General features: G+C 34.9%; 2 protein-coding genes and 1 non-coding gene across 3 annotated transcripts; 1 reads left to right on the top strand and 2 right to left on the bottom strand.

The window, feature by feature from the left end:
* Positions 1–1285: 1285 nt before the first annotated feature.
* On the bottom strand, positions 1286–4698 carry LOC109176082 (transmembrane emp24 domain-containing protein p24beta3-like). Its single transcript, XM_019325504.1, has 4 exons — positions 4374–4698; positions 2922–3108; positions 2643–2750; positions 1286–1730 (listed from the first exon to the last, which is right to left on the bottom strand). The coding sequence occupies exons 1-4, from the start codon at positions 4584–4586 to the stop codon at positions 1597–1599; spliced, it is 642 nt and encodes a 213-aa protein (XP_019181049.1). The 5' UTR covers positions 4587–4698; the 3' UTR covers positions 1286–1596.
* A 444-nt stretch (positions 4699–5142) lies between these two features.
* LOC109175413 (exocyst complex component EXO70A1-like) lies at positions 5143–9512 on the top strand (the record flags this gene model as incomplete). The annotated part of the gene is made up of 2 exons (XM_019324676.1): positions 5143–6195; positions 9279–9512. Coding segments are annotated over 2 exons (1287 nt in total), but the record flags the coding sequence as incomplete, so codon positions are not given.
* Positions 9513–22666: 13154 nt separating this feature from the next.
* On the bottom strand, positions 22667–22746 carry TRNAL-UAG. Its single transcript has one exon. It is a non-coding gene; the product is annotated as a tRNA-Leu (tRNA).
* Positions 22747–23105: the final 359 nt, after the last annotated feature.

The following is a 23105-nucleotide window of genomic DNA, read 5'->3' on the forward strand; positions in this document are numbered from 1 at the left end:
GCCCAGAGACTCCAAGCATCTCAACCCTTAATCATGGATGAGTGAAATGTTAAATTTGGGGGCAACTTCATCCGAGTTGATCAGACAAATGACTTAGTAACCATAAGGTTTAAAGTTTGACTTCCCATAAAAGCGATCTATTGGCTTTATTATTAACGTGAGTCAATAAGCTATAGACAACTTATGATGATTTACAATCTCGTGGTCCTTTGTTGTGTAGGTCATGACGAGTTTCACTCAAAGTGCATATTTAGATAGCGGTTTTAGATTTTCCAAAATGTTAACAAAATGATTGAAAGCCAGAAAGAAAGTAATTAATGCATAAGCTATTCAAGTGATGCACATTCCAACAGTAAAACTGATCAAAATAAATGTCGAACTATTATAGTTTCACAATTTATAAGGTGTCCTGTGTTTTGTTAGATTAGTTGTGTTAAGGTAAAATTTAAAAAATATGATGGAATTTAAAAATATGTATAAGAGCACAATAAAGAAAGTACAATGTATTAGATTAATACAATTAACAATTAACTAATAACCATTAACTAATACAATGTATTAGATTAAATACAATTAACAATGTATTAGTTCAAATATTATAACAATTACTCCGTAACTAATAACCACCTTATAATTGTTAAATTTTTGTAGAGTTTAAATAATATAAAATTTTGGTATTAGATTAATAAAATTTAACAATTTAAATATAATAGTCATCAAGCATTAAAAAAAATAAAAATTTTCACCAATAAACCTTTTTAAAATTTATTTTGTTTTTCAATTTCTTCAATTCCTTCACCAAATTGGAGACCATATGGTACACAAAGGCACAAAGCGTTAGATTAAGGGATTTATTATTTATTATTATTTTTAAGTACAACCTTTATGGCTGCATTTGCAGTTTTGGAATTGAAACCATCAATATCCTAAATTTATAACATGTAAAATGAAAACAGAATTTACAACGTTTGTACATGTGAAATTAAAATTTGAACGTTATGAAATTGCATGTGTTTTAAGGGTTAGATTATTTGTCCATTAAAGTAGTACATAAGTTGGGTTCAAACCATCGTGTGATAGTTCATTTCATATTCGGTGTAGACATTAAAGTATTGAGAAGATCTTTCCCTAGTATGAGAGGACTGAAAATGACACACCTCTAATGTACTAGGTATATTGTGCACAATAAATGTTGGGTAGCCACTTGCATGGTTTTTGATATATTAAAATAAATTGAGTTAATAGACCGCAAATTATACATAAGAGGTAAATTGAACTAAAAAGATTACACACCAAGATATTGGCAATAATTGAATTTGTGACCTTTAAGTAAGAAAAATTATGCTCCACCCACTTAATCACCCCTTCTGGGGCACAAATTGCTACTACATGCAGGTGAGTCTTAAGTAACAGAAGATGACATTACATGCACAAATGCACAATCCTAAAATGTTGATGATAAATTTAACAAGTAATTATAATGTTATTTTTGTTTCAGGGAAGTGTTGTTTTTTCCTCTAAATGAACTGACAGTGATAGTAAACAGCAATATAATTCCTGTAAAAAGGATGAGGAAACTACAAGCATGCAACTTGGTCAAACCCGGTTGTAGGCTACTGACTTGCTGAACAAGCGGCGGATGTAAACAACTTGAAGTGAACTAGCAAGAGCAAGCAAAATATACTCTCCAACTGTGTAGAAAATGACTCGCTTTCTTGTGCTCTCATTTGCTGCATTGAAACATAAATTAAAATAGAGCCCGTGGACCATGTACACAAGATAAGCACAAAAAGATGTAATATTCATTATCAGTTATCACCCCATTGTAGTAAGCAAAGTACAAAAGACTATCTTGATGTTTTCAATCTTTCAACTTTACACAGAAATATACTGTATGATCATCTCTTATTACTTCTACCTTCCTAAACCAGAGAGTCACTGCTGTAGTCCCTACCTTGAAAGGTTTGAGTCTTTACTTGAACTTACACAGGTAAAAGCACAGGTAAAGGAAGAACTGCTCAGAGAGTCAGAGGAGTCTCTGACTATATTAAGAATCATTTACTAGCACACACATAAGACATTGATAGGATGGGTCTCTAAAATGGTCAGATTTGAAAATCAATATGAAGTCCCCTAATCAACTTCCTGCATTTGGATATCTAAGCAGCTAAATACTTCTAATTTTCCCAAAAGGATTGCAATGTCAAAACTAACATACTTTAATATGCAATATAGGCAGTGGGTACATAAGGCATTGTCAGTAATGTTCCCTATCTAAAATCAACTTATATTAGATTAGTAAGTACTTCTAAAAACATTACCCACACCCATGTAATCCATGAATACATGACATATTCATGAAACCAGAAAGAAAACTAAAAATGTTATCTACAACCATATTATCAGCTGAAATTTGTCTATCCAAAGACAATTTGCGGAGAGTTGCTAAACAAAGGTGCACTTTTGTGCATATAATCAATGCTTCTTGTAGTAACTCCATATTATTTGGCTCAAAAGGTATGGCATTCTGAAGCTTGTATGTACGAGAGGATCAAAGCTAATATAGAATGGAAAAGCTACAGAGAATTTGAACATTATTATGAGCATATAGAGTAATCAAGTTGAACTGTTCAAGGACTTACTATGACGATGGCGGGCATCCCGTGCCTTCAAATACTTCTGCTCAGATGTAACGGATTCCAATGCCTCCCTCAGTTCAGCAATTTTAACATTAATGGGATCCAAGTGTTCTGCAAGAATCAATTCCAAGTCAATTTCACTATTTTAAGGAATTCATAGCAACATTCAATGCCACCATTAGCAATCAAATATTTCACTTCTAGCACAGTAGTGCAAGATGAGTAAACAGAATATTAAAACATGAAATGAAGAAACTATCTATGTAAAAAGTTTATACGAACCATCCTTGGCAAGGTTATGCTCATTAGGAATGTGGCCAACATGTATGTAGAAGGAGACTGTTTCTGGTGTTGAATATGGGTTGTGAAAACAGAATTTGTACATCCCACTTCTTGGGGCTTTAAAATCAAATTTGTCACCAGATGTTCCCTTCATTGAGTGGACAACATTGTCTCCAGGTGATGTCACCTACAGTAGAAAAAAAGAAGGAAAAAGAGATGGATTGTTAATATTCCATTTCAGAATGTCTTACTCTAGCTGTTGCAGTTCTCCAAACAAAATAAAATCGCAATACGCCATCAATATACTACATATTGTTATTATTATTATTTTTTGTGTGTAAACCACGAGGTGGTCCGGGTCTTTCTCTGTCCGTTTAACGGTCTAGGTTCACCCGACTAATCCCCGTTCGCTCCGGGAGGCACGGGAGCTGGCCCAAAGGGAATCGTCACTTGTGGGAATCGAACCCGGGTTATCCCGGAATTCTCCCCCACAAAGGGAGCTCATTTGCCACTTGAGCTACCCTGTTGGGTTAATATACTACATATTATTGTTACAAGGTATTCATTGCTGCCACATGAATACAAACAAACTGCACCCACAAATTCAGATGTTCAGGATGTTATATAGCACTCAAAATCTAGCAATTTTGGGGGAAAAACACATATATTGACTTATTCCATGAGTATGAAGGTCTCTTTCTGGTAAATGGAAGGAAAGTGTTTCAATTATGAAAATCACAACTTGGAATTTGTAAAGTAAGGACCTTCTGCCAAAACCACTACTAAAATATCATCAACCAGCCATATTTTTCCAACCTGCAAGATTTTTATAGGCCAAGACAGAGATTAAACTGAACAAAGATTTTTATCAGACTTCCTTTCTGTTATCATCATCATCATCCTCATTCCACACATCTTCTCATGATTCCTATTTGAGCCTAATGAAAAAAACACTGATTCTTCCACCATCAAGGACATCTTTACGAAGCAGAAATTTTTACTAGTTGAAATTTTTTTGTGAACTCCTTGACAGGAATAATACACTGTCACAATACATAAAATAAAATGGAAACAAAATTATTTAGGGCCTACAAATCCAGCCTTTTCACCAGCCTCTGATGAATAAAATTGAATTCCCAAAGATCTCTCTCTAACAAATACAGCATCTTTTACGACAGAGGTATTAATTTAATCCATCATTACCACTCTTTTATTCTTCAAAATTGCATAAATCTAGTGAAACTTTGAACAGAAACAAAATACCAATAAAATAAAATCGAATTTCAGCTCATAAAAGTTGCTTCATTTTCTATCGAGCTAAAGTTAAAATTACCAGAAAAAATTATGACTAAATCAAATTAAATCAAGATAATTTGACGCAGGTACGATGAAAATCAGCCGGCGCATGTATGTATATACAGAAAAAGGAGATTGAATCAATAGAAATCATACAGTGAAATCAATGCCAGGGTGATCCGAGTTCCAGAAGATGTCGTGATCGACAACGACGAAGTTGCCGGAAATGGTGTCGCCTTCGTACAGAACGTACTCGTACACGCATTCGACATCGTTGACGGTAACAGATAGCGCGGAGAGATTGGTGACGAAACTGAACAGCATCATCAACAACAGCGCATAGGCTCTGATTCCCGCCGTGATTTCCATTTTCAAAAAAAATTCACAGCTTTTCTTCGCCGGATTGCTTTCTGAATGGCTGTTTTTGGGTAAATGAGATTGAAGAATTGTAGCAGAAAACTCCGTTGTATTTAGGTTTGTGAGTTTGTCTATCAATTGCGTCACTACGCTGTCGTTTCATATATTTAGACAATTAGACTTCACCTGCTTTCTAATGGAGTCAAAAGTCAAAACTCAGACGATAACGACTTTTTTTTTTAAAAGTAAATAAATATAAATATATAAAATATATAATACATACATATACACATATATTGTATAGGTAGGAACAAATGATAGCATTTATTTATGGGAAAATCAACGATTTGGTCCCTCAATTGTTGGTCCCTCAATTGTTAGCGAAATATCAATGTAGTCCCTTAATCACGAAATCATCGATTTAGTCCTTGGAAATAACTGTTTTTAGTTGATTTGGCCCCTCCGACCGTAACCCGTTGAAAATCCGGCGACTGCTCCGATTTGGCATGGGTAAATTTGTCATTTCGTTCTAAAATGAACAAAAAAGGGTTTCGCCGGAAAATAACGGTTTACTCTTGACGCCGGGCGGTTCACAAAGTTTCCGGTGGAGAATTCGAGCTCTGAGCAGCTCGTTATAGCTCATAACTTGATGCAAATCGCCATGAAGAGGCTGCAGAAAGAGTTCTACACTATTTTATCTGGAAATCGCTACTTTCTGGATCCCTCAACCAGGTGCTCTGGAGGAGGATCATCGACGAAATCCAGTGTTTCAGATTTGGGAGACGATGCTTCCGAGGAAGATGAAGACACAGTTGGTCGAGCCGCGGCGGCGAGAGTTCCCGACGCGGCGGTTGCGGATTTGAAAGCCGTCGCGAAATGCAGGATCGGAGCTGGATACGGAAAAGAGTGCATGAAGATTTACACCATAATCCGAAAATCCATCGTGGATGAGACTCTGTATTATCTGGGAGTGGAAAACTCCAGCACTTCCCAGATTCAGAAAATGGATTGGCAAACATTGGACGAGAGAGTTAAGAATTGGCTGTCTGCTGTGAAAATCGTCGTGACAACTCTCTTCCTCGGAGAGAGGATTCTCTGCAGCGAGGTTTTCTCGGCTTCCGACGACATCAGAGAGTCGTGTTTCACGGAAATCACAAAAGACGGCGCGATGTCGGTGTTGGGATTTGCGGAATGCGTTGGGAAATATAAGAAGCTATCCATCGAGAAAATGTTCTGTTTTTTGGATCTTTACGAGGCAGTTTCGGAGCTATGGCCGAAAATTGAGTCCATTTTCGACTTCACCTCCATCGCGGCGGTGAGGTCTCAGGCAGTGATGTCACTCCTAAAGCTCGGAGAAGCCATTAGAGCGATGCTTACGGAGTTTGAGACAGCGGTTCAGAAGGATTCCTCGAAACCGCCGCCCGGCGGCGCCGTCCATCCGCTCACTCGGTACGTGATGAATTACCTCGTTTTCCTCTCCGATTACAGCGGCGAAGTTTCCGAAATCGTCGCGGACTGGCCGTTGTCGACAATCTCGCCGTTGCCGGAGGCGTACTTCTCGACTCCTCACCCCGACGACGACGATTCCGGTGCCTCCGCCGTCTCCGAGCGCTTCGCATGGGTAATGAATAAGACCAAAATGCGAAATGACAAATTTACCCATGCCAAATCGGAGCAGTCGCCGGATTTTCAACGGGCTACGGTCGGAGGGGCCAAATCAACTAAAAACAGTTATTTCCAGGGACTAAATCGATGATTTCGTGATTAAGGGACTACATTGATATTTCGCTAACAATTGAGGGACCAAATCGTTGATTTTCCCTTTATTTATTTATTTATTTATTTATTTTAGTAAAAAGTGAGGATGGATCTTAACAGTTTATTTGCCTTTATTTGATGATTTTAGTATAAAAAAAAAATACGAGAACATTTTATAATTATTACAAATTTTTAAGTTTGTAATAGAGTTAATTTCTAAAATCGTCTTCCGAGTATGGTCTTTTCTCAAATTGGTTCCTTGAATTTTAATTGCACCTAAAGTAGTTCCCCGACTATTAAATTTTAAGTCAAAATAATCTTCCGTTAGATTTGGTGTTAAGTGAGATGTTAAAATGAAGGGTAAAAATGACATTTTATATTATTTGTTATTTAGAGCTTTGACTTGCCGATTAATTCCCCAAATTAAAGAATATAAACCTAGCTAATTGAGATTTTTCCCTTCTTCCCCAAATTGCAATTTTCCCTTGGGGAAAATCTTTTCACTATTTTGGAGAAGTAATTGACAGGTCAAAGCTGTAAACAACAAACAATATAAAATGTCCTTTTTACCCTTCATTTAACACACACTTAACACCAAGTCTAACGGATGATCATTTTGACTTAAAATTCAATAGTCGGAGACCACTTTGGGTGCAATTAAAAGTCAAGGAGCCAATTTGTGAAAATGCGATAGTCAGAAGACTACTTTGGGTGCAATTAAAAGTCAAGGAACCAATTTGATAAAAGACCATAGTCGGATGATCATTTTATAATTATTGCAAATTTTCAAGTATGTAATATTTATAATAAAAAACCCTACTATTTTTATCCGTATTCAAAAATAGGTCATCAAACATGATAATGAGTATCAAATCCGGTAGTAATATGCAAAATTCATCAACTAAACATCACCTTAAGAATTTTTCTTTTTCTTTTTAAAATTCATGCATGTGTAGTCAATTGCGCAGCTCACTAAGTTTCGGGCTAGCTCATTTGGGTCATTGGATCATTGGATTTATCATTTTCAAATTGATTAAACTAATTTTTATTCAGATTAAAATTAATTTTCCCTAATATTAAAATCTTGAGCCGAACTCAATTAAATTTTTTGATATTTTTAAATGAAAAAAATATCAAATAGATCCTCAAACTTTAATTGTTTGTTCAATTGGGCTACCGAATAAAAAAAAAGTATACAATTAAACCACTTAATGTTATAAAAAAAATAGTTTACAAGTAGACAACATGTTTATAGTCCCCTTTTGCTATGACATGTTACTTGAAACATAAAATATTTTTTTAAAAAAATTCCTTGACAAATTTAACATATTAATAAAAGATTAAAATAATTGTTTAAAGGAAGAAGGTTACTACCACCTCCTCGGCCAAATTACAAGAGAGAAATACCTCCTCATTCGTCATAAGAGGAGGCGAGGCTGCCACCACTCTGACTATGGACAGAGGAGACAACCCTCATCCTCCATATATATATATATATATGTGTGTGTGTGTGTGTGTGTGTGTGTGTGTGTGTGTGTGTGTGTGTGTGTGTGTGTGTGTGTGTGTGTGTGTGTGTGTGTGTGTGTGTATAATCAAAGGATGGAGTAGGAGGCAGTTGCCTCCTCCTGCGTCGACCTTGACGGAGGAAGAACCAAGTTCAATCCTCCTGAGTAGACCTGGGTGGAGGAGGAGGCAAAGCTACCTCTTCCTCCGTCTGTCGGCGACATAAACATCGGAGGCTGCCCTCTCTCCATTGTCGGCGACCTAGACGGAGGATACTGCTTCTTCAATCTTTCGTTTATCGACGACTTGGTTTTTTCTGGAAGTACCCTGCTATAAATGTTACTTGCATAAACTTATAAAGTTAGATGTTTTAATTGCACACATTTTTTGTTCAATGGTTAGATTATATAAATCGTAAAAATTTGATGATCTGTTTAACGTGTTTTCCTTTTAAAATTAACATTCTAAATTTTCAATTTTAACAAACTATCTAGCATATTTACATTTATAAATATATAAACTTAAAACATATTTTAATCAATCCAAAAGTGCACAAAAATTTACTATTTGGTATTCAATATCCAAATTATATTAACTATGGATTTAATTAACCCGAATAACTCGAATCACTAAACCCGATAAATAGGGAATAAATAATAAAACGAAAAAAAGACAATGAACATAGGCCGCATGGACAACTTTTGTATTGATAATTGTTGTAGGAGAATTACAAGGATGTTGCAATATTAAGACAAGGAAGTAGATGTCCAAAACCAGACAAGGATGCCTGTTTTTATATTAGCTAACATCCCAACTGCCCACCCTATTCTCGTGGGGCGATTTGACCGGGTCCGCGGGGTACCCGAGGCCAGTGACCTCCCTGGGCCGCCATCCGCCATGAGACCCTGGGCTGCGATTGCCCTAGCTAGCTGAGGTCGACCTCAGCCGAGGCCACCTTGGCTGGGCCGAAGTCGACCCCGACCTTAGCCAAGGTCGACCCAGGGTCGCGCTTGGCCCCCATGTCGCGCCACCTCCTCTTCGGGTCGGTTTGTCCCGAACTTTCTAATATATATATCCATCACTTAATTTATCTCCTCATGAATCTATAACAATTTATCAGATCTAAGATATATATAGCCCGATAAATTCAAGAAACATATAGGATGGTATCATCATATCATTGCATAGATTTGAATAACAACAGATCAGAATAATTAACTAAAAATGTTATTAATAAAACACAACAACAACAATTAAAGTACACAACAAGAACAACAACAATTAAAGTACATAGGATCGGAGTTGAAAGAGTACAACGAACTGAGAGAACAACATGCATGCTCCCATTGGTTCAATCTATGATATGATGGGCCGGAATGCACGATAAGTAAATACTATATACTAATGGATGTATCATGAACAAAACAAACTGTAAACATTCAGATCAAGAATGCTGGATCGGAGAACATATACATATATGCGTTTAAGACCTGGATCGATCATGGCTTCGATGGCAGCTCTGGCATGGGAAATGCAGGCAGCTCAGGTTTTGGAATTTCTGGGAATTCAGGCTTTGGAATGGATGGCAGCTCCGGTTTTGGAATTTCTGGCAAAGTTGGTAGCTCAGGTTTTGGAATTTCTGGAAAGGTTGGTATTTCAGGTTTAGGCAATATTTGAGGAAAGGGGAGCTCAGGCAAGGTTATTTCCAGGAGGTTTCTGGCCTCGGTTTGAACCATGTTCACCACTGCCGGCGATACAGTGATCAACAAAAGCAGGAGAAATGATGGGTTTAGATGATAATGAGCCATTCTTGATGAACGAAGATCGAGCTGAGGTTTTCAGAAGATCAGAAATGTGTTTTGTTTTTTCAGGTTGGATTATTTGTTATGGTCTCTGGGCAAGTTTATATAGGAGTGGGAGGGAGGTTGAGAAGAAGATGGAAGATGCACTGTACTGGGCTTAGTTGGTAGGAAGAAATATGTGTTAGTTCATCAACTTCTCAACATCTATCACTAATAACAAATAGTCCAGGTGTGTTTGAGCCATGAATATAATAATTTTCTCCCAAAACATGTTACTTATATGTAACTTTTAAGAAGATCAACTAACTCCTGGTTTATTTAGTTGAATTTTATTACATTATTATTTTCAAAAGGTTGAATCCCAAACTCCAAAGGCTCCCCACATCCCGTCCCGACAGAGACTAGACCTTTGCTTACAAGCATATACAGAGGAAGCATACAAATTAAAGTATCTTTTGACAGTTTCTAATTTATACCAACATTTACATAGCAGATAGCTCCTTAAAAAGTTTATGTTAAATAGGGTACTAAAGATTTGACACAATTAATTTGGTTTGGCTAGCAAGCCTTCTGCAATGGTCCTTATTTATATATGGCTCTGGAGTGGGTAAAGATGCTGCAATGAAATTTTTCCCTAGTTGTAAATCCCATTCTGCCCAACTACAGGTATTTATATGAGAGGAGGAATTCATTCACACTAATGATATTAAAAAACTGAAATTTAAAATTCAATTCCTAATTCCCAAAATTGTCAATTTAATAAGATTAAATCTTATGTTACTGAATTTCCTAATTCCCAAAATTGTCAATTTAATAAGATTAAATCTTATGTTACAAAGTTAATTCTTAGGTTAAAAAATGAATTATTAATTATTAATTATAATAAATTCCGTACACAGATTAATTAGAATTAACTCAACATTTTTCAATACATTGAATATACAACAAGAGTTTGAGAACAACAAAACTTACCACGAACAACTAACATAGGCTTTATTGCAAACTTCTACTATATAGCATGATAGGTTACGTTATATATCTCGGGTCCGTGTATAATCGGATCGAGGTCAAGCGGTTCGAATTTCGGTCTGTGGGTTGGGGTCAAAGGTAACGGGTCAAACCCAGGATGGGTCAAACCCGTCACCTCCTTGACCCTATAAAAGGCCCTTTGGCCCTTTTGGTTGGAGGAGGCCATTAACTCTCTACACCCCATCTCTCTATCTTTATGCTCTCCCTTCTCTCTTCATACTCAAAGGAAAAGAAGACATTTAATAAAAAGAGGATTGAGCTATCTCTTGTGTTCTTCCTTCTTGTTCATACATTTATACATACGACAAGTACAACCGACAACCAGAATTAGTACTACCATAGCATTATATGCAACAAAAGTTTATCGCAAACCACGCACTATTGTCAAAATCAGCCTAGGCGGTGATTATGTGCTAGGCTCCCCAAAGCCAATAAGAGGCATAGGCGCCTTTTAGTTGGCCGACCAACTAAATGCGGGCTCTCGTCACCCAACTCGGCGCCAACTCAATCGAGTCGATGTTCAACTTGACCGAGTCAACTGCATGCATTTTTTTCCATTCCACAGAGAAGAGTAGAGTCATGAATTTTCTTAATTAATTAATTATTATTATTATTATTATTATTATTATTATTATTATTATTATTATGATTATGATGATGATGATGGAGTATTTTGCTGTGATAGCCTTGAAGTAAATGAAATTAAAGGCAAAAACATTTTTTTTTAATTTATGTGCATGGCACTACTTTCTTATGCATTAGTATTCATGCCTAATGAAAGGTCTTTTATGCTACTCTTTTGAAACTTTGAAGTTTGAAGTAAATGAAATGTCTTTTATGCTTTGGCATTGAAGTCTAAAGTAAATGAAAGGTTTTTTTATGCTTTAATATTAAAGTCCAAAATAAATAATTAGAAAAAAATATTAATTTTTTTATATATCTTGATAACATGTCTAGGAGGGTAGGTGACTAGGCAATTTAGGCGCTAGGCGCCCATCCATCGCCTGATGAATGCCTAGTGGCCCTAGTACCTTTTACTATATATGTAGCGAACAACTAACAAATGTTTTAACTTGGTATAGTCGAATTGAGGTGAGTTCGAATAATAAAAACTCATAGCATGACTAGATTTTAAAAATTGAAGCTACATTTAGATCAAGCTTTTATTTTTTGAGTTCCAACCAAATTTGAATAGACGATGCAAAACGTTCAAGATGTCAATATTTAATTTTTTAAAAATCTTGATATGAATGCTTTAGTGTTTTACCCAATATCTGTGCCGATAGATGAGAGGTCATCTTCAAGCATCATGGCAATAAACAACAATATTAGAACATTACCGGCTAGTAAGAGAGGATTGTGAGTCAAATAGTAGTTCATAAAGATTTTAAAATGGATTGAGTAGAGTAACAACTTTAGATTACGAAAATGTCAGTGCGGTATAAGTTGTGAGTCAACAAGTCTCACATACTATTTTGGTGATATGTGGCACATATATTAACTAAAATGGCCATAGAGATAACTTGTGTCCATTATTGCCGTAGTGTGACAGACTGAAATTGTTTTAATAACATCAATATCACTTTGATGCAAAACACTATGTAGCATTTTTTGATTTGCAAATTCAAGCCCACTTGACTGTCTTAGAAACCATATCAAATAGATTATCACTGAGACAGTTTGGCCGAGTGGTCTAAGGCGCCAGATTTAGGCTCTGGTCTGAAAGGGCGTGGGTTTAAATCCCACTGGCAATGGTTCAACGAGCAATCAGACTTCCTATGCCAGAGATTCAGTTAATATTTTGAGCTTTAGCATTCTTATTCCAGCTATATTATATATTATTGAGATTTGCATAGTTAAATGAAAGCATCAAGTATATAAAATTGGAAGATGTCCATATAGATAACAGCAAATAAACAACTGTGAGGACCATGCTAATGGATTTTAGTGAAAGTATTATGTATGTTTTGGTAGTAGGGTGTATGAAATTAGAATAATTACCAATATTGATTTTTGGTTATGTATGACCTATAATGAGAATAAAAGTTTTAAAATACAAAAAAAAAAAATTAAAAAAAAATCAAAGCAATTGATTATAATATAATAACATCCAAAGCACCAATATGACAAAAAATAAAAAAATAAAAATAAATAAATAAAAATGAGGATGCAAAGGATGTGACAAATCGGGAGGTGACCGGGATAAGATGGAATGATACCATTTTTAATTAGAGAATGAGGTTTTTAATTGAAGAGGCAATCAAATCACATAGTTGTGTTTTAAAAAGTTATCAATCACACAATAACTATAATTTTGATTCTCAATCCTGATGTGTAAAGTGTAAACACATAAACCAAATACATCCCAGTACTGTCCATTTTGGGTCATTTGGTGGCTGGATTTATCTCATATTTTGTGGTTACATTTCCTTATTTAATTATTCAGGGATGATTTGATACTTATGCACTCTGTCGTGGTTTGAATGTTGGGGGTTTTATTTCTCATTGTTCATTGTGTTTTTTTAAAAGGTTAATTTCAAGGGTTTTCGTTTCTTTCGCTTGTCTAGTGTTCATCTTGCTTTGCGTGTTTTCTTCTTATGCGGTTCTTTTCTTCAGTCATGGATTCAGGTTAGTTTATGTGTTTTTTAATTGTCTATCATTTGAGTGTAATATTTTTAATTTTTGTGATTGACTTATGTGTATTTTTCATGGGTGACATGCAATGTACTATTGTCCATTGTGGCCTTTGTACGTAGTTGTGCAATCTCTGACATTAAGTGTTGCAGTGGCACGGTTGGTGGTGGGAATTTTGGACTTATGGTGTTGATTAGTTATGGAGGTATGCAATGTAGTTGTCATTGTTGTGCAATTGTCTTTATACTGGAAAAGTTTTTATATATAAAATATTTTTCTTAAAGTATCCATACTTTTGTTTTTGGCAAAGTAAATTAGGGTTAAGAGGAAAAAAAAAAAAAAAACTTTCAAAAGAAGTGGTCGAGTGAGTGGAAAATAATTCTAGTATCAGAAAGTCGCGAACACACTTAAAGTCGAGCTCGCTGCACAAGATCTATGTATCTTTTTAGCTACTTTAGGTTATTACACAAGAGTGATGTTTGTCAGTACATACCCTTCTAATGATGATAATGAATTTTTTACGTTACCAATAAAATAAAATAAAATAAAAAAGTAGATAGGTGTAACATATATAGAAAAAATTTCATGATAATGATTACAAAGAAAGTGCAGGCTTCACTACCTTAATGCTTCTTGGAATCCAATGACGACTTGCTAAGGCTGTAAACCATACATTTCAACCCTACAATTCCCAGAACCCTAATGCGCCCAAAAGCAACCTACCTAATTTTAAAAATGCATAATTCCAAACAAAAAGATAGGCTCCATGCTAGCTCAAAGTTCAAACCCACCATACCCATTTCACAAGTAGAATTGCAACCTTTAATGGGTGTGGATAGCTTAGAATAGGCCAAAGCCATTTAAGAATTAAGATTTTAATACTTTTGATAACATAGTTAGCTTATCAGTCAATTTTGACTTATTCAATCACTATTAACTATTTGACTTAGTTAAACAATCAATATATATATATATATATATATATATATATATATATATATATATATATATATATATATATATATAAGTGCTTAATTAATTAGCTTTTTGTAACAACTTATTGCTCAAAAATGCTAAAAATTCAAAAAGCTACTCAAATGCCTTATTTGGTAAAATAATTAACCTATCACCCAAATTTGATGACCACTATTAGTGTTTGACTTGATCTTAAACAATTAATATGAGTGTTTAATTAATTTGCTTTTTGTAACAATTTATTGCTTCAAAATGCTAAAATCCAAAAGCTGCTCAAAGTAGTTTTTTTTTTTTCGATAAGCTTTTTGAGAATTTTTTTGTATGTAATTAGCTATTAGCTATCAACAAATTTACCAAATACTTTTCTACAATCATGCTATCAATTATTAAAACCCACTAATCCAATCAACTAACATCAATTTACCAAACACCCCCAAAGTAGTTTTTTTCGATAAGCTTTTTGAGAAAGTCATTTTGTATGTAATCAGCTATTAACTAATTTACCAAACACTTTTCAACAATTAGACAATCAACTCATGCTATCAACTAGTCAAACACTCAAACTCACTAACCCAATAAACTAACAACTATTTACTAAATACCCCTTTATATAATGGGCTTCACCCCCATCATCCTCTTTTCCGATCATTTGGCCATTATCATTGTTACATTATTCATAAGATCAATGTACTTTATTAAGGTTTTATATCCTTATTTAATGTAAATGTTTAAATTATAGTGAATTTTATAATGTGATATGATATATTGACACTATATCTTGTATTTAGTAGATTTATACATTTTATTTTATTGTACATAGTGATGAGAAAAAAAAAATGCAATTCACCAAAATATGTTTTTGCATCAAAATATATGTGGGCTATTTTATTTTAAATTTAATTAACTCAATCTTGAATAACCACAATTTTTTTTTTATTACAATGTAGTATTTATTCATACATACTTTCTCAACCTACTAAAGCACAAATAGTCAATGCCCCCACACTGGGGTTCGAACATGAGACCTCTCAGGTGAAAAGCTACAGCTATGTCACTCGACGACAAAGCCTTTGGCATAAACACAATTTAATAATCAACTTTTAATTTCATGTTTTATAATAAAAATAATCACAAAGTTTACCAAAAGATGAAGACCGTTATCAAAGATTAGAACTCCATCGATCACAATTATTTTTTGAAGTTTGAACTTTTCTTTTTCCTTTTTTTTTTTTTTTTTTTTTTTTTTTTTTTCTTTTGACTACTATTAATTCTGTTACAATAGTATTTGTGCATATATACTTTCTCAACCTATTAAAACACAAAGAGTCAATATCGTTCTTACCGAGATTCGAACCACTTCATGGCACTTGACCACAAGGTCATTGATAAAAGATATATAAATAGAGTTCTACTCCATGTACTCCCTAATCTTACTCCCTAAATTTTACTCCATAATGTGGCGGATTTTGATAAGTTATTTTTTTTCATGTAGGTCCCAATACAAGTGTCTATATCACAGTTTTGTGTTTGATAGTACGAAATGGGAGTACATGTAGCATTTTTCATATAAATATATGAAGGTATAAATATAGTTATATCTTCATTTTTTTTTGTGCACCAAAACAAATGAAGGTATAACTATATTTATATATAGCAAGCTAAGGGTTTGTTTCCTATTCCTAGTAATATTTTTTGCATTTAATTAACCAGCTAGAAAGAAAGAAAGAAAGAAAGAAAGAAAAGCAGGAAAAGGAAAGAGCAAGAGTGTGCAGCATTAATTACCTGAATTGGCTTGTATGCTGGAAATATGTTGTCCAGATCGATCAGAAGAAGAATGGTAATTAAGGATTGGCCATGGCAAATATAATTAAATACTAATTTAATGTATCTGATCTGCAAGGGCTTCCCAGAGAATTGAAGCAGTGACAGAGCGAATTTGGCATACTGACCACCTCCAAAAGATAGATGGATGGGAGGTGGACAGAATGCCAAATTGGTTCTGCATCATGCCCTCTGAGAAGCCAGAGAGAATTCAAATAAATTACTGTATATATATATATATATATATATATATATATGTCAAACCCTATTATACACTGCATCTTGTTTGAGTTATTGCTAGCTAGCTTTATATATTTATAGGGAGCTTAGCTTCTTGGGTGGCGGTGCCCCAAAGGCCAATGCTAAAGTCCCTCGTGTCCCTTATCCTCGGGAGCTGGTGAGTGGAAGTAAATTACGAGATGTATCTTCAGTGGCCTTGTGGGGTTCGAACTCGGGTATTGTATTTGTTGGCTATCACTGTAGCCACACGCCTACACCTAAGCTTTCACTACTGAGCTATGTCCCGGGAACCTCGATGACCCAGGCTTTCACTACTAAGTACTAAGCTATGTCTTGGGAACCTGGATGATCTTTCTTTGAAACTACTATACATCTTCGGCAAATTTTACCATAGACCAAGTTCACCTTACATTGTAGATCCTGGTTCAAAATAATATTTAAGTTATATGTGTGCACTTAAAGATCGATTAACTTCAAATACATAATGACCCTGTTTGGTAAAATGGCTGTTAGTTGTTAGCTGATTGTGTTAATTAGAGGGTATAAATAGTTGATAACATTAGCTGATTGTAGAAAAGTGTTTGGTAAATTAGCTGTTAGCTGATAGCTGTTTGGTATAATTTCTTTTTTCAAAAAGCTAATTGAAAAAGTTGCTTGGAGTAGCTTTTTAAATTTTAGCCTTTTGAAGTTGCAAAAAACTAATTAACCAAACATTTATATTGATATTTTAACTAAATCAAACAATTAATAGTGGTCAAATAAGCCAAAATTAGCCTATAGGCCAATTTTTTACCAAACAGGACCAATATGTTAATTGCAATAGGAACATAATTTATTAACAAAAAACATAATATATTAATTACAAACACATAATTTGAATATCATTTTGAATGGACTAGGTAGACCTCCATGTATAACAATTGTACATATTTTGTATATAGGTTTGTTTGTAGTGTGGTTGGCGTCCATGCCTCTTTTCTTATATTGGTTGTCAACTTCCACTTCCACTTTTCAGATTTTTCAACTCATTTGCGTGCTTTGTATACTATCAGGGCTGCGCTTTTTGCTAAACTTAAAGCTGTTCTGATCTTATTCAACCATCACTACTTTTCAATTTTTTTCCCTCTACTTTTCATTTTTACAGTTTATTTTCAAGGGACCATTTAATTTATTTAATATATACACTTACAAAAAACTCACATATATTATCATTTCACTATGTGTGTTTTTTTTTTTTTTTTTTTTTTTTTTTTTGTCTAAAGTGGAAAATTTCTAGTTTTCCATCCACTGCTATCGCTACTGCCAGAGAACCTCCATTACTGCAGGATGTGCACCCCCGATAAAAAAAATATAAAAATAAAAATAACACATAGCAATATAATATAGTCTGCATGTTGGGTTGGGCTTCCCTCCTATGTGGTAAATAGCTCATGTTTGGACCAAGCCAATTTGTATCCACTATATTTTGTTGGACTTCCTCTCATATTGAGCCCTAATTATTATTATTATATTTATATAATATAATAATATTTAATTAGGAATTTTGGATGAATTAGGAATTATGTTTGATGAGGCGGCAGCAGGAAAGGAAACAAATTTCCTTTTATTCATTCTCTAATCTTCAACATATATATATATATATTTATATTTGTTCTTGGGAGAAGGATGCGGCATTGAGAGCAGTAAAAAAAAAAAAAGGTTTCTTTTGTTTCATTCCCCCTTTTTTTTTTTGTTTTCGGCAGAATAGGTGAAGCAAAGAAAGAAAGGGAATTTTTTTCGGTTTGTTCTCTGTCGGCAGCGAGAAGAGGAGATCATTGCTGTGGGTTTGCCATATTCTTGGGTGGTTTATTCATCAAATATTTTGGAGGAAGTGGGATATTCCCAACAAAGTGGTATCAGAGCCTAGGTTGTTGATTGGGTACATTTGACATGGAGACAAATATGAGTAATATGGTACGATTGAATGGTAGAAATTATCATATTTGGAAGGCCAAGATGAAGGATCTTCTATTTGTGAAGAAATTACATCTACCTGTGTTTGCAACTGCAAAGCCAGAAAGCATGTCAGACGAAGAGTGGGACTTTGAGCACCAACAAGTTTGTGGTTATATTCGCCAATGGGTTGAAGATAATGTTACAAAGCTCTATTTCTGGTGATTCAGTGAATGTGGCAGCAAAAGAATGTGCATCAGAATTGTGGCATAAACGACTTGGCCACATGAGTGTGAAGGGGATTGATTACCTTGCCAAGAAGAAGAAGCTTTCAGGAGTAAAGGAAGCTAGATTGGACAGATGTGTTCATTGTCTGGCAGGGAAACAGAAAAGAGTTTCTTTTATGAGCAATTCTCCTTCGAAGAAGCCGGAGCCACTTGAGTTGATACATTCTGATGTGTGTGGACCAATGAAGGTTAGATCACTTGGAGGTGCATCTTACTTTGTGACCTTCATTGATGATTATTCTAGGAAACTCTGGGTTTACACTTTGAAGCACAAAAGTGATGTGTTTGGTGTGTTTAAAGAGTTTCATGCCCTTGTTGAGAGACAGACAGGGAAGAAATTGAAGTGCATCCGTACTGACAATGGCGGTGAGTATCGTGGCCCATTTGATGAGTATTGCAGAATGCACGGTATTAGACATCAGAAAACTCCTCCTAAAACTCCTCAATTAAATGGCTTAGCAGAGAGGATGAATCGGACAATTATGGAGAGAGTCAGATGTATGCTTGATGACGCAAAGTTGCCTAGTTCTTTTTGGGCAGAGGCAGTTTCCACAGCTGTTCATGTTATCAACTTATCTCCCGTTATTGCTTTGAATAATGAAGTTCCTGATAAGGTTTGGTGTGGAAAGGAAGTTTCTTATGATCACCTCAGAGTCTTCGGTTGTAAGGCATTTGCGCATGTCCCAAGAGATGAAAGATCTAAGTTGGACTCGAAGACTAGACAGTGCATTTTCATTGGTTATGGTCTTGATGAATTTGGCTACAAGCTGTATGATCCAGTTGAGAAGAAGCTTGTGAGAAGCCGTGATGTAGTGTTCTTTGAAGATCAAATCATTGAAGATGTTGACAAAGTGAGAAAGCCAGAATCTCAAGATAGCGGAAGTTTGGTTGACTGTGAGCCAGTTTCCAGCGAAGATACACATGATGTTGATGAGGTTCAAGAGAATGGCCAGAACGGTGATCTTGTACCAGACAATCAGGATGATACAGCTGATATGGATGGTCATGTTGATGATGTTGTGCACCAGGAACAAGAAGTTTCTTCGCAGGTTCCAGTTGATCCTCCTAGAAGGTCTAACAGGGAACGGAGACCATCTACTCGTTACTCTTCCAGTCAGTATGTGCTATTAACTGATGGGGGAGAACCTGAGTTCTATGAAGAAGCTATGGAGAGTGAGCAAAAGAGACAATGGCTTGAGGCTATGCAGGATGAGATGAATTCCCTATATGCAAATGATACCTTTGAGTTGGTAAGGACACCAAAGAACAGGAAAGCTTTGAAGAACAGGTGGGTCTACAGATTGAAACATGAAGAGGGCACTTCAGTTCCACGATTCAAAGCTCGACTGGTGGTGAAAGGTTTTAGCCAGAAGAAAGGTATTGATTTTGATGAAATTTTCTCTCCTGTTGTGAAATTTTCATCCATTAGAGTTGTGTTGGGTCTAGCAGCTCGTTTGGATTTAGAAATTGAGCAGATGGATGTAAAGACAACTTTTCTCCATGGTGATTTGGATGAGGAGATATATATGGAGCAACCTGAGGGATTCAAAGTCAAAGGGAAAGAGGATTATGTTTGCAGGTTAAAGAAGAGTTTGTATGGATTGAAGCAAGCTCCGAGGCAGTGGTATAAAAAGTTTACTTCCGTTATGAGTAAGCATGGGTACAAGAAGACTTCTTCAGACCACTGTGCTTTTGTAAACAGATTCTCTGATGATGACTTTTTTATATTGTTGCTTTATGTTGATGATATATTGATTGTTGGTCGCAATGTTTCAAGAATTCAACAGTTGAAACAAGAGTTGAGTAAGTCCTTTTCTATGAAGGACATGGGACCAGCAAAGCAAATTCTTGGGATGAAGATCATTCGTGACAGGCAAAACAAGAAGTTGTGGTTATCTCAAGAGAAGTATATAGAGAAAGTACTTGAGAGATTTAGTATGGATAAAGCTAAGCCAGTGAATACACCTCTTGGTATACATTTCAAGTTAAGTAAGAAGCAATGTGCCTCTAGTGAGAAAGAGAATGAAGAAATGCAAAGAGTACCCTATTCTTCAGCTGTTGGTAGTTTGATGTATGCCATGGTATGTACGAGACCAGATATTGCTCATGCAGTGGGTGTTGTTAGCAGATTTCTCTCAAATCCAGGGAGAGAACATTGGGATGCTGTGAAGTGGGTTCTGAGATATCTTCGGGGTACTTCAAGTCTGAGTTTGTGTTTTGGTACAGAGAAACCTATTCTTGCCGGGTACACTGATTCAGATATGGCCGAGGACATTGACACCAGGAAATCTACTTCAGGTTATCTAATTACCTATGCAGGGGGAGCAGTTTCATGGCAATCAAGATTGCAAAAGTGTGTTGCTTTGTCAACCACTGAAGCTGAGTTCATAGCATCTGTTGAGGCCAGTAAAGAAATGCTATGTATGAAGAAGTTTGTTCAGGAGCTCGGGTTTGTTCAAGACAGGTATGTGCTCTATTGTGATAGTCAAAGTGCAGTTCATCTTGCAAACAACTCCACGTTCCATTACAGGTCAAAACATATTGACACGAGATATCATTGGATTAGAGATATCTTGGAGTGCAAGATGCTTGAACTTGAAAAGATTCATACTGATGATAATGGGTCTGACATGATGACTAAAGCATTGCCAAGAGGGAAGTTTGAGGATTGTTGCTCAATCGCCGGGATGGCGATATCTTCCACATAGTCGGGAGGGGGAGATTTGTTGGGTTGGGCTTCCCTCCTATGTGGTAAATAGCTCATGTTTGGACCAAGCCAATTTGTATCCACTATATTTTGTTGGACTTCCTCTCATATTGAGCCCTAATTATTATTATTATATTTATATAATATAATAATATTTAATTAGGAATTTTGGATGAATTAGGAATTATGTTTGATGAGGCGGCAGCAGGAAAGGAAACAAATTTCCTTTTATTCATTCTCTAATCTTCAACATATATATATATATATATATATATATATATATATATATATATATATATATATATATATATATATATTTATATTTGTTCTTGGGAGAAGGATGCGGCATTGAGAGCAGTAAAAGAAAAAAAAGGTTTCTTTTGTTTCATTCCCTTTTTTTTTTTTTTGTTTTCGGCAGAATAGGTGAAGCAAAGAAAGAAAGGGAATTTTTTTCGGTTTGTTCTCTGTCGGCAGCGAGAAGAGGAGATCATTGCTGTGCGTTTGCCATATTCTTGGGTGGTTTATTCATCAAATATTTTGGAGGAAGTGGGATATTCCCAACACTGCAAAAATTGAAGTTTACATACTAAAAATGCTAATTGCTACTTTTTTTGGATTTATGGATGATTTTGAAACTTTTTGATCGAGTTTAGTGGTTTAATTGCTTTTTTTCCAATAGTTCAATGACTTATTTATGCATTTTCCCTTTATTGTGAAATATTAATTGTTTTAATGATAATAATAAATTATGGAGTAATAATTATTACTTATATTTTAATTTATAATAGTTATAAAAATTAATAATAACTATAATAAAAATATGTAAATAAATAACTTTTAACTTATATTTTTAAAAATAAAAATAACTTTTAACTTGTAACTTATTATCATAAAATAAATACATAAATTGATAACTTTAATAACTCTAAACTAAGAGCTAGAAATTGAAGTTTTAATTTTTTTTTTTTTTTTGGGGGGGGGGGGGGGGGGGGGGGTGTGGTTGTAGACCAAGTTAGGTTATTTTTATTGTTTTGCTTGACTCAACCTGACCCATATTATATCAGTCAATTATAAATGTAATAACTATAAACTAAAAACAAATGAAGAAAAAAAAAACTTCGTTTTTAATCATGGCTTCGAGTAGATGAACAACAACCAACCTACATTTACATGCTATGATGTCATCTCTTTCATTTAACTATGCCAATCTCATCTCAATCATATATATAGCTGCAAAGGTTCATTTTACTTACTGTAAAACACATCATTTATTTCCTGAAACAACATATGTAATCTAAGAATTATAAAGAATGCTAAAGCTTAAAATAACCCAGGCAGTATATTCATTTGACTTACTATGCTCGTTGAACCATTGCTATGGGAAAAGGGTTGAAAACCAAAAAATGACAGCTGTGGGATTTGAACCCACGCCCTTTCGGACCAGAGCCTAAATCTGGCGCCTTAGACCACTCGGCCAAACTGTCACATTGGTCAGGTTTTTGATATGGTTATATATATACTCAAGTGGGCATGTAAATGTAAAAATAGTATTCTATACAACAAATCCAAAAAATGTTAACGTGTGTTTTGCATCAAAGTGATATTGATGTCATAAAAAAAATTTCATCTTAACACCAAAAGATGTTTAGATTTATCTATTTAAAAAATGACCAATAAGAATTATAACTGATGTATAAATCATTAAATAATGAAATAATAGTTTCGTGTGTCCTCATGGTACAAAATGAGTTATTCTCTCCTTCAAAGCCAACTTAATTAATAAAGTCTTCAAAAGTCACCCATTAGTTCTTTAATTTATTTCTCCACTACATTCACCTCATTA

This window comes from Ipomoea nil, unplaced genomic scaffold (genome assembly GCF_001879475.1).
Source record: "Ipomoea nil cultivar Tokyo-kokei standard unplaced genomic scaffold, Asagao_1.1 scaffold0688, whole genome shotgun sequence".
In the NCBI taxonomy this organism is placed as follows: domain Eukaryota; kingdom Viridiplantae; phylum Streptophyta; class Magnoliopsida; order Solanales; family Convolvulaceae; genus Ipomoea; species Ipomoea nil.

Bases quoted from the DNA above. Each gene is read 5' to 3' on its own strand.
- LOC109176082 (XM_019325504.1), bottom strand. From the start codon at position 4,586: ATGGAAATCACGGCGGGAATCAGAGCCTATGCGCTGTTGTTGATGATG. The intron at 2,751-2,921 runs GTTCGTATAAAC...TGATTCTTGCAG, and splicing joins GCATAACCTTGCCAAGGATG to AACACTTGGATCCCATTAAT. The intron at 1,731-2,642 runs GTAAGTCCTTGA...GTTTCAATGCAG, and splicing joins GGATGCCCGCCATCGTCATA to CAAATGAGAGCACAAGAAAG.